The sequence below is a fragment of the Monodelphis domestica genome, chromosome 4, assembly GCF_027887165.1.
Source record: "Monodelphis domestica isolate mMonDom1 chromosome 4, mMonDom1.pri, whole genome shotgun sequence".
Lineage (NCBI taxonomy): Eukaryota > Metazoa > Chordata > Mammalia > Didelphimorphia > Didelphidae > Monodelphis > Monodelphis domestica.
In genome coordinates, this window is record NC_077230.1 from 437,740,401 (window position 1) to 437,752,291 (window position 11,891).

General features: G+C 47.7%; 1 protein-coding gene across 1 annotated transcript; it reads right to left on the reverse strand.

The window, feature by feature from the left end:
• Positions 1 to 8,702: 8,702 nt before the first annotated feature.
• Positions 8,703 to 11,891, reverse strand: LOC130453992 (zinc finger protein 580-like). The gene has a single exon (XM_056796550.1). The coding sequence runs from the start codon at positions 11,889 to 11,891 to the stop codon at positions 11,430 to 11,432; it is 462 nt and encodes a 153-aa protein (XP_056652528.1). The 3' UTR covers positions 8,703 to 11,429.

The window sequence follows — 11,891 nt, forward strand, 5'->3', positions numbered from 1 at the left end:
ATGCCACTGCTCACAGCCATCATCTGGGGAGGCAACTCTGTGGAGAAGGGACCAGCCATCTCTACCGACTGGCAACCAGCTGCTGAACCCGAGCCAGGCAAGCCCAGGGCTCGGCCCTCACAGGCATATTAACGTTTGTAGACTGGCTACAGTCCTCCGTCGTTCCGCCTTATTTCCCTCAGTTCTGCCAAGTCACTGCCGTAGCAGGAGACCACTCTGCTCGCCGGGGCATCTTGTATTTTTCTCCATTTTGAATTGTTATGAACAAATCCTTCCTTCCCTAGTGGCCCGTCCTAGTGAAAGGAGCAAGGCATCCTAAGGGAGTTTCACTTAGAAGATAGCATGTGCCAGGCAAGTCACACTTCAACCACAACCTGGACCGCCATCCTCCCTCATACCACAATGGAGACAGCCTAGAACTCAGAACCCCAATGCATAGTACCCTCAACCATTAGAAGCAACTCCTGGGGAGATGCAGTCAGGCAACAGCTCCTGCCGGTGGTTCAGTCACAGCTACTGAAGACCCAGAAAAGAAAGTTCTCACCGAAGGCCTTGTCCCTGCCAGATGGCTCAACATCACAAATGGATGGAATTGTATCAGTGCAAATGACTTGAAAGAAGCATGACCATCAGCTTTGCCAGTGCCTCCTAAGCACCATGGGACTTTGCCATCCATCTCAGAGCTGTCTCTCCAATTAAAATGGGAGCTCTTGGAAAGCAGTAACTGGCTTACTTTTCCATTTGTATTTCCAGGGCTTGGCACAGTGATTTGCCTATAATAAGTGCTAAATGAATGGTATTCATTGAATCCTATGCTTTACAATCTGGCACTATGTTCAAAGGGTTATAAAATTGTGCATACCTTGAAAGACAATTCTTTACTCTATTGTCTATCTTGAGCTAACACTAACTTAAGTATCCCTACTTAGTAGACTCACTAGACTGAAGACAGAATTAACTCTCCTATGTCTACTTTTGAATTGAATCAACAAAAGCTGGAAGACCCTACTTAGCACTAGGTGGAGGAGCTCTCCACCCTTTCAACTCAATCAGCCAGGAAGTGAGAATTCACATCTCAGTCAGCCAGGAATCTGTGAACCCTTTTGATGAGTATTCTCTCCAGAATACCTCTCCAGAAAGTAAGATTTAGAAAATTCACAATACCCTTTGATCCAGCCATACCCAAAGAAATGAAAAAGAAGGGGAAGGACCCATTCTTTTTTTTAATTGACATTATTTTATTTGGTCATTTCCGAGCATTATTCATTGGATATAAAGATCATTTTCTCCCCCATACCCCCTCTATCCCATAGCACGATTCCACTGGTTATCACATGTGTTCTTGACTCGAACCCATTTCCCTGTTGTTGGTATTTGCATTAGAGTGTTCATTTAGAGTCTCTTCTCAGTCATATCCCCTAAACCCCTGTAGTCAAGCAGTTGCTTTTCCTCGGTGTTTTTACTCCCACAGTTAGGACCTATTCTTTAAACATGGGAAAGAGTACAAAAATATTTATTGTATCCCAAAGTAAAAATGAGGGAGAAGGACCTGTTTGTACAAAAATATTTATAGCAGGGGCAGCTAGGTGGTTCACTGGTTAAAGAACCAGGCCTGGAGATGGGACATCCTCAGTTCAAATCTGGCCTCAGATACTTCCTAGCTGTGTGATCCTAGACAAGTCATTTAACCCCAATTGCCTACTCTTTACCTCTCTTCTGCCTTGGAACCAATACTTAGTATCAATTCTAAGACAGAAGGTAAGAGTTTAAAAAATATTTATAACAGCTATTTTTGTGGTAGGAAAGAATTAAAAATTGAGGGGTGTCCATCAGTTGGGGAATGGCTGAACAAAGTGTGCATGATTGCAATGAAATAGTGTTGTGCTATAAGAAATGACGACTGGGTGATTTCAGAAAAACTTGGAAAGACTTCCATGAACTGATACAAAGTGAAGTGAGCAGAACCAAAACATTGTACACAGTAATAGCAATATTGTAACTGTGAATGACTCTTGGGTATTCTCAGTAATACAATGATCTAAGACAATTCTGAAGGACTTAGGATGGAAAAAATGTTCTTCACCTCCATTGAAAGAACTGATGGAGGCTGAATGCAGATCAAAGCATACTATTTTATCACTTTATTTTCTTCAGGGATTCAGATTTGTTTTTTGTTGGGGATTGTTTTTGGTTTATTTGTTTGTTTTTGATAGGTGTCTGCTTCTACAACACAACCAATATAGAAATGTTTTGCAGAATATTACATAATAACCTGTGTCAACTTGCTTACTCACCATTTTAGAAAACTAATGTGAAAGTTGTTTTTTACACAGAATTTTTACATTCCCCATTATATGAGGAAGAAAATATTGAAAGATGAGGATTTTTAAAAATCACAGGCTTTAGAGTAAGAACAAAAGCCCTCAGAACTGCAAGTGCTTGTAGAAGAATCACCTTTGGATTGGCTGAAACTTGGCCTCACCCTAGGAGTCATTGATGAAATAGTTTATCACTGGAACTATTCCAGAGATTGAATCAAGTTGAATGGGAGGGAGAAGAAGAAGCCACAGTGTTAGCCCCAGGCTAGGTCTCTTTTCCTCTCCTTTTGGCTGGAGAAGGACCTGATGAACTTTGAAAGATCTGGAGGATTTGAGATTGCCCATCACTATCTTAGTGGTATCTCTGAACTGGGTAGGTATAGTATTACGAGGATCCAAGGACAAAGTAGATTACAGTCCATGGCTTCACAAGGAAGCCAGCAAGAAGCTACACCATGCCAAGAGGGAACTATGGAGCACCTCACAATGAGGAGAAAGGCTTCAGCAGCCAAGAGATATGCTTTCTAAACTTGGGTCTACTTTCCCCTGGATGCTGATTATACTTGTGGGAGAAGGTGTCACACAATGGGGGGGGGGATTTTTTGTACCAAGGTTCTGAATATACCACCCTACTCTATATCCCTTTCTAAAAGCTACTTAAGGTTGGTTAAATTCTTTCTCAAATATTCATTGTATGTGTATGGGGGTGGAGCACACCAATGGGGGCTTGTGAGCTAGAAGAGCACTGGAGTACATTACCTTACCCCGTCATGGCTGCCACTGAGCCCTGAGTCGCTTAGCTCTGTGCTCTGGGGACTTGACTCATCAATGTGAGTGGCAGTGGGAATAATATTCAGAAAATTCTCTGCACAAAAAGACCATAATAAAATAATGACCCAACATCTGCTGCAGTGGAATCAAAGGAATGGAGACTAAAGAATTTTCAACTCTTACTGCAGACCAAAGCATATCATTGTGAAGATTGGATCTAGCTATCTCCTGATTGTAACAATGAGGGTACTTAGCTCTTCCTTTATTGTGAAGATAAAATGGTAATCTCCTGATTGTAACAAGGAAGATACTTAGCTCTTCCTTTATAGTGAAGCTAGGATTGTAAGCTACAATCTGTTTTTAGGTTTTAAGTACAAAAGGGTGTTAAGTAACTACAAAAGGTAAATTAACCACAAAAAGGTGTTAAGTAACTACAAAAGGTAAATTAATCACAAAAAGGTGTTAAGTAACTACAAAAGGTAACCTTACCAAAAGAGGTATTAAGTAACCCAAAAAGATAAAGTTAACCAGAGAAGGTGAGAACTAAAGAATGGGCAGTCCTGGAGAAAAGTGTCTGTTGTGGTTGGTAGATATGAAATTATAGAGACCGAGAAGGGCAGTGTAGCAACCTCCCACGTGAGTCCTATAACATCTATCTGTGGGAATAACCTGAGGTGGAAAGAGGAGGCTGAGGAAATGGGAGAATAATAATGACTCAAAGACAGAAGTAGAAACACATGGGGAGTAACACAAACTCTGAGGAAGCAAGAGGAATGAGACAACAGGTGGGGAGTATTGTAGCATTCCAAGCATATTCACATCTAAGAAATATAAATGATTGTATGGTTACTGTGTCTTCAGACACAAGGTTATACCGCTGATATCTGTGGGCGGACACTCTTGACCTAGCCATGCTGCCCTTGTTCAAGGCAGACTCATTAACATTTGGTGCAGAGTGGAATTCCTTTGTAAAAGTGCGGATTGAAGTCAACATGCCCAAAAGGTGTCACCCTCACCTTCCCATCCAATCTGAATTATCTATGCTTTGTTACGCGGTCATTGATCCTGGCTATCCCCAATAAAGCCTGGGGTAAAGGCGTGATTCCTCCTCTCTCTGGTTCCAGCAATCTTAAAGCTTCCCGACTGTCTCTTTACTAAGGCCTCTCTGGGCCACATGCTTTCTATCTCGGAATCTTTACTTCCACTTGTCTGCAAACTTCTCCCATTCTCCTACCTAGGAGAATGTCATAGGGATCACGCCTGCCCTGTCAATTACTTTGACTTGTCCGTGTCTCATATTCTCAGACTCCTCGCTTCTTCTTGATTCCCAACCCACAAAGGAAAAATCCCTTTTTGTAGTCCCTGTTGGAGGGGAGGTTACAAGTATCAACCCCTTGATACTCCTAGACAAGAGAGTCTGCTTTGGGGGCCACAGTGTTGCTAGAAAAGGGGGGGAGTCACCACTCCCTGGTGCCGAGGCACTGGGGTGACAGGGTCGCTGGAAAGGAGGAGAGACTCAACTCCTTGGTGCCTCCAATAGACAAGAGTCTGAGCATTAGTAGGAGGTACTGGGGGTGCTTGCATCACTAGGAAAGAGATACAGAGTAGCAAGAACAGTAAGAGGAGAGGAGGATAAGGGGGGAGAGGGAGAGAGAGAGAGAGCTGGTAAGAGAGCAAGAGGGGAGTTAGTAAGGGTAAGAGAGGGGTTAGTAAGGGAGGAGTCCACGCTTGTCCCCCGGTGTTTATTGAAGGTATTAGGAATGTACACATAACATGACATGGGTATTTCCATTGGTCAAATTGACAATGATGATATCAAAGAAGTGGGGATTAATCCATCCTGCACTTTTGTAAATGAAGTCTGAGCCAGCAAAGCCCTGATTCAAACTGCGCTATGTTAATGAGCTTGCTCCCAGCAGAGGCAGCATGGCTGTCTCCACGCCCAGCCCAAGAATTTGCCCATCCTTTGCTAGTACCTAGGACTGTTCCTTTAACATCCAGATTTCTGACCATGTGTCTGGTAGTACAATATTAATACATCAATCATACTTCCCAAATGCTAATATGCCTGGTATGTTACAGAAATTTAGGGGAGGTGACACAAGAGAAAAAGATCTTTGAAAAGAGGACCAAAAGGCAAAATCACTTTTTTCAGATTCAGACAGTCAGTCACCCTGGGCCTGGAGTGAAGGATCAGTCACTCGGAGCTAAAGGGAAGATGGACATTCAAACATTCGAGCATGTGAAGATTCGGGCACTGACTTGGAGGAGCAACTGGAAGACCAACACCCAGACCTCTTTTAGACTGTTACTGTTGGTGAGTGAAAAGCTGACTTAGTGACCTAGCCTGGAGGTGTGAAACCTCTAGGTAAGGCCCGACTTGTTGAGACTCTCTTCCCCTGGCTGGGGCTTAGAAATTTTCATTGGTATCAGAAGAAGCCAGAATTCTCTCTCACTCTCTCTCTCTCTCCCCCTCCCTTCATTTTCTTCCTTCTATTGTAAATATTGTAAATAAACTGCCAAAATTCTATTTACTTCAGTAATTCATTTTGGGATTTAGAATTAAATCCTTGGCGACCACCTAATATATACATTCAGAGTCCAACCACAATTTAAATTTCATACCATCCTTCCCTTTATTTCCTTCAGGAGTTTTTTTTATTATATATGTAACATGGGGGGGGGGGGAGAAATACAGAAATATGTACTGCATGCTAGCACCAGGATCCTCTATATCAGACTGGTCACTGCTTGGGGGAAGAGAATCCAAATCACAAAATATCAGGAGACAATTGTCAAAAGTTGTCATGTGACTGAAGAAAAACAAAATTTAATCAAAATAATTTTTCAAGAAAGCCTTCCAAATAAAACAATCTAGCAGAGGGAAGAGATGCAGTGATTACAGTGGGGATTAGTGAGACTAGCGAAAACCAGATAGAGAGGATGAAGAATTGTAAACTTTGCAGAAGTCTCCTTACTACTTGTCATGGAGATTTTTATCAAGGAAAGAAGAAGAAAAGAAGACACTCTGCTCTTGGTTCTGCCCCACATGACCAGGGAGGATCCTAGACAGAACATTACCAGGGAAAACAAGCTTTGAGATTGGTGAGGTCCAAGCAATCCTTATCCACATCCACAGAGTGAAAGGCAGGTAGTCGTTACCGGGAGGCCCGGATCTCTTCTGGTATTCCCAGTGCCTCACATATAAAAGTGACAAATAAAATGACCAAAAGAGAACGTGGTTATATTTTTACAGCCAGAAACTACGGCATTCCTGATGCTGGATTCATTTCCCAAAATGGTCCATACAGTTGGCCCACCAACAGGTTGATACAAGGATCACTATTCATGTTAAACAAGAAGAAAAATGTAAAGGAAAAGACATGGTGTGTGAGTCAAGTTTACCTGTTTAAATCACTGATAAGGAAAACTGAGCATGGACTAGGAGAAAAGACATCGACTTTGACCACACCACTTTCATATAGAAGCTTCTGTTGTTCGGGCCTTTCAGTTGCATCGGACTCTTCATGACCCTATTTGGGGTGTTCTTCCCAAAGATACTGGAGTAGTTGGCCATTTCCTTCTCCAGCTCATTTGACAGATGAGGAAACTGAGTCAAACAGAGTTAAGAAATTTGCCCCAGGCCACACAGCTAGTAAGAGTCTAAGGTCTGATTTGAACTGAGGTCCTTCTGACTCCAGGGTTGCTGTTCTATCCACCCACCCCAGTTGCTCCAAATACAAGCAGAACTGATGTAAGTCAATGACAAATCCATTCTCATAACAGAGACCTAAGAAGCACCTTCATTCAACAGCAACAACACAATGCTTGGCTCATCTGGCAAACAGAGATGTGAAAGTCAAAAGGCAAACCAGATTTCGATTCCAGAATCATTTTCCAAATCTTCCCAGGAAGGGTGGAGGACCATTCAACTCATATCACCCAATAAAAGAGAACCAAGTTTTGGCTGTGAATGGCACAAAATCAGATCTGTGTCTTTCTCCTAAGAAGTACTAAGAACCTGGACAGAGGTTAGCTGTAGCACACCAGGCATGTTAGCATCTGGGAAGTATGACTGATGTATTGATATTGTATCACCAGACACATGGTCAGACCTCCTAATGGTCATTGTGTAATAGGGACAGTTCAGGGGACTAGCCAGGGTCGGGCAAATCCTTGGGCTGGGCGTGGACAGCCACCCTGCCTCAGCTCTGAGTACTGTCATTAACACAGGGCGGTTCTATTAGAGCCCTCAGTGTGGAGTACATTCATTTGCAAAGCCCGGGATGGATTAAACTCCACCTCTTTGATCTCGTCATTGTCAACTCAACCAATGTTAAAACTTATGTCATGATACCTATAGGGTCCTAAAACCCTCAATAAATACTGGGGTACTAGTGCGAATCTCCTCTCTTATTCTCACTTACTGCCTCTCTCTCCCTTACCCTCCTCTCCTCTTACAGCTCTTGCTTCTCTATCTCCCAGTGCCTCCTACTAAGGCTTAGACTCTATTGTCTATAGGAGGCACCAAGGAGTTGAGGCTCCCCACTTTTCCTAGCAAAGCTGTTGCCCCCAAAGCAGACTCTCTTGTCTATAGGAGTATCAAGGGGTTGATACTCCCCACCTATTCTCTTAATCTTCTTACTTCCTCGGAGTTCGTGTTACTCCCTGTGTGTTTCTACTTCTGCCTTTGAGTCATTATTATTCTCCCATTTCCTTAGCCTCCTCTCCCCACCTCAGGTTATTCCCACAAGTAAATGTTGTAGGACTCCCAAGGGAGGTTGCTATATTAGCACTTTCCCTGCCTTTTAGACATCAACCTTCCTCTAAAAAGAAACATGTTGGCCTTTCCCATTTCAAAGGCCTTGAGGGGTAGAACAGCTCACCTTCCATCAAATCTTTTCATCTACAATCTGGTGATTCATTCATCTTTTATCAGAACAAAAGGAGAGAAGGGGAGGAGTTTCTTTGATTGGGAGACCATGTAACAGAGATGGCAAACCTATGGCACAAGTGCCAAAGATGGCACACAAAGCCACCCCCTTATTCATTACTAGAAAGGCAAAGGGATGTAGGTGGAGTTGCTCCCCTTCTGCCCTGCCCCTTAGCGCAGCAGTCAATGGGAGCACATAGGGGGTAAGGTGGGTGGCTCACAGGCAGCAGAGCTAGAGGGGAGTGGAGGGTTCAATCACTCCCCTCTCCCTCTCTACACTTACTAAGGACATTCCTCATTTCACCCACCCCTCCTCCCAGCAGTCCAATGGGAGCACTTTCTCTGTCCCCTGTGTGGGGTAAGGGCGGGGGGGGGGGGGCACACACAGCATGTACTGGGGGAGGGGCTTGGCACTCAGTCTCTATCAGGGGAGCAGGTATGGCACTGGGTCTGGGGCGCTTGGGAGGGGGCAGGTCTCCAAAAGGTTTGCCATCACTGCTCTCTAAATTAAATCTTTGGACTCAATACTTGGACATTCCTTAGGCATCTAGAGCTAAGAATGTCCCTTTTGCAAAAGAATAAACTGCTGTCTCCCACTTTGGCTTCTGAGCTGCACTTCTGTGGGCCCATTGTCCTTGACGCCATCCCACCCGGACGGAACATGGATCGTGTAAAAGGCAAACTGTAAAGGCATGTTAATGTCACACTCAAGGGCACAGAGAGCCAGGGAAGACTTCTCATAGGGGAGTGACATGGTCAGATCTAAATAAAGTAAACCAAGTTTTGAAAAAGCTGGACTAGAGAGCCGTCAATCAACAGGAATTTGTCAGAAGCCCACTTTGGGCCTGGAGTAGTGAAATGGGAAAACAAAGATAAAAGAAGCAAGTCCTGCCCTGGAAGCGTTCCAAGGCAGAGGAGTGGTAAGGGCTAGGCAATGGGGTCAGGTGACTTGCCCAGGGTCACACATCTGGGAAGTGTCTGAGGTCATATTTGAACCCAGGACCTCTTATCTCTAGGCCTAGCTCTCTATCCACTGAGCTACCCGGCTGTCCCCGTATTAAATTTTAATGAGAAGAGCAAGTAGACATCTGCAGATGTCAGAAAGGACCTGGAAAAAAATGGGACAAATAAATTTAACAGGAGACCACAAGATAGGGAGAATGCATTGTCGTCTGGGCTCATTGTTGACTGAAAAAAGAAGCAGCTACTTGACAGGCAAATAGTGGCCTTTAGCTCTCCTGCAATGAGTGTCTCCCAAGAACACGTCAAAAAGAGCCAAAGATTTCCAGGGACCTACAACAGTGAGAGCCTTGTCCGAAGGCCCTCTGATCCTTCGTAGCAGGCAAGCCATAAGCTGAGCGTGGTGCTGCGGGAGGCACGGCTGGGGGCTGAATCCAGAAGGGCCTTCTCTGGGGAGTGAGATCCTCCAGGTGCTCCTGTTTGGCCGGTGCGTTGTGTGGGTGGCCCCGCGCATGGCGGCGTCTCCAGGACATCTATAACCTCTCAAATAAAAGAGGCTGGGCTGACCTTCCACCCAGTGAATGAAGCCAATTGGCCAGCTGAGACATGCAGTTGGATGGTTGGTCAACACGCATTTATGAAGTGCCTACTGTGTGCTAGGCACTGCACTAAATGCCGACTGTACAAAGAAAGGCTGAAGATAGTTTCTGCTCTCAAGGAACTCACAGTCTAATGAGAGGAACTGGAAGATCATCCACTGAGGGGAGGCACTGGAGACAAGACAGGTTGGAGAGGCTTCTCCTAGATGGCGGAGTTCAAGCTGGGCCTTGAAGACACACGTGGCACGCACGCACACACACGGCAAATTGAGACCAGAAATAAGCAAGATGAGTGGAGCAAGCTCTATCGTTTCTGGGAAATTGCAAATGACCCCAAATTCCTCCCTAAAACCAAAGCCTGCGCTTGAAAGAGACGTGGAAATCCATCTCTCCGGAAGGCACTGGCCTGGCCGAGATCTGGCTATGTACCGGGGGAGGGGAACACGGATCACAAAATGCCAGAAAACGATCGCCCAAAGAGACATCTGCGGCCATGTGCACACTGGCCAGGAGTGGACGGTGGGAAGGATCCAGGATCTCTAGAAGACCATGGGCTGGTCACATGGCAGCAGGGAGCCCCAAGGACTGCCCAAACGATGCCAATCTCTTTAGGACGGGAGGAAGCACAGTGGGTGGACCCATGCTGCAATCTCTCCGTGGGTTGTGGACAAAAGAGCTCCACAGGATGGGCCGCCGGCTTAGAGCCACACGGCTGAGGTCATGGATCCGCTGGGCAACGCGTTGAGACTGGAAGTGACGGTCCCGGAACGAGCGGATGAAAGATTTGGTGGAGCAGCTCCTGGGGCTAGAGGAGAGTCAAAGACGACTCCAGTCGCTGACCTGGGTCAGTGGAAGAGGGCGCTACACTCACCGGAAATGGGGGGATCAGGAAGGGAATGTGGGGGAGTTGGGGAACGAGGTGGCTGTTCCTCCGCCAAGTGTTTGCAAGGTCCTTGGCACAGGGTAAGTGACCACAAGGCCCTGTTTCCTCCCTCCGTGCCTTGGCACCATCCATTCCCTATGCCAGGAATCCTCAGCTTTGCCCTTCAAACCCCTACCTTCCTCGAAGATGCAGGTCAAACGCGGGCCCTTTCCCAATCCCGGTTACTGCTGCTGCCTCCCTCACTACTACGCTGTCTCCCACATACTTTTTTTTACCCTCATCTTAGAGTCAACACTGGGTATGGCTCCAAGGCAGAAGAGTCAGGGCTAGGCCATGGGGGCCAAGTGACTTGCCCAGGGTCACCCAGCTGGGCCCGGCTCTCCACTGAGCCCCAGCTGCTCCCCTCCCATGTATTACTGATGCACACACCGGCTCTTTGAGAGGAGAACATTTTTGGGGGGACCCCAATTCCCAGCCCAGCACCTGGCCCGTACCAAGCATTTAATACGCTTTTGCCCATCAGTGACTTGAGAGGAGCAGGCAGGATGAGGTGAAGGCTTGGAATAGGGGGCGGTGGGCATGCCTGTGGGATGAGAATGACAGAAAGGAGGGGCCCAAGGGGAGAGCCTGGCTCACGCCGCCCCACCCGGTGGCCTGGGGCGCAGGACCCCGGAGGGGAGCCCGGGCCAGCCGGGGGCAGGAGGTGGTGCGCAGGGCCAGGGGGCGGGGCGGCCCCGCGAGGCATGGCCGGCAGGTCCCCCGCAGATCTGGGGAAGTCAAGCCTTCTCCACAGCCCCCAGAGCGCCAGGGCCGGCTCCGTGGGGGTGGGCTGGGGGGCGCCGCTTCCCCAGGGCAAGGACCAGCGCAGCGCAGCTTCAAAAGAAAGGGAGGGATTTATTGGCGGACAGGGAAGGTGGCGAGGCCGGAGCGCCGCCCAAAGGGGATGGAAGGGGGGTCCGGGGCGCCTAGTGCCCGCGGAGGTGCTGGGCCAGCTCCCGGGGGGCCAGGAAGCGCCGCGGGCAGAGGGGGCAGGCGTGCCGGCGCTTGCTCCGGGTGCCGTGCGTGAGCAGGTGCTGCCGCAGGCTGGTGGGCCACTTGAAGGCTTTGGCGCACAAGCCGCACGCGTAGGGCCGGAGGTCCGAGTGCAGGATTCCGTGGCGCTTCAGGCAGTCGGGGTTCTTAAAGAGCTGAGAGCACTCGGGGCAGCTGTAAGCCTTGGCTGCCTCCCCCGGGGGCGCCTTCAGCTCCCTCCTGGGCTGCTCTTCCTCCAGGCGAACCGTGTACATATAGGGGACCCCGTTGCCATCAATCAGCAGGTGGCGGCCCAGCTTTGGGGGCGCCTGGGGAGCCAGGGCTCCGGGGGAGGGGGAGGGGGAGCCCAGGCCCCGCTCCGGGGAGGGAGGTGCCTGAGGGGGGCAGGGCTCCAT

What these genes read in the sequence shown, in the direction of transcription:
- LOC130453992 (XM_056796550.1), bottom strand. Translation starts at nt 11,891, where the DNA reads ATGGAGCCCTGCCCCCCTCAGGCACCTCCCTCCCCGGAGCGGGGCCTG.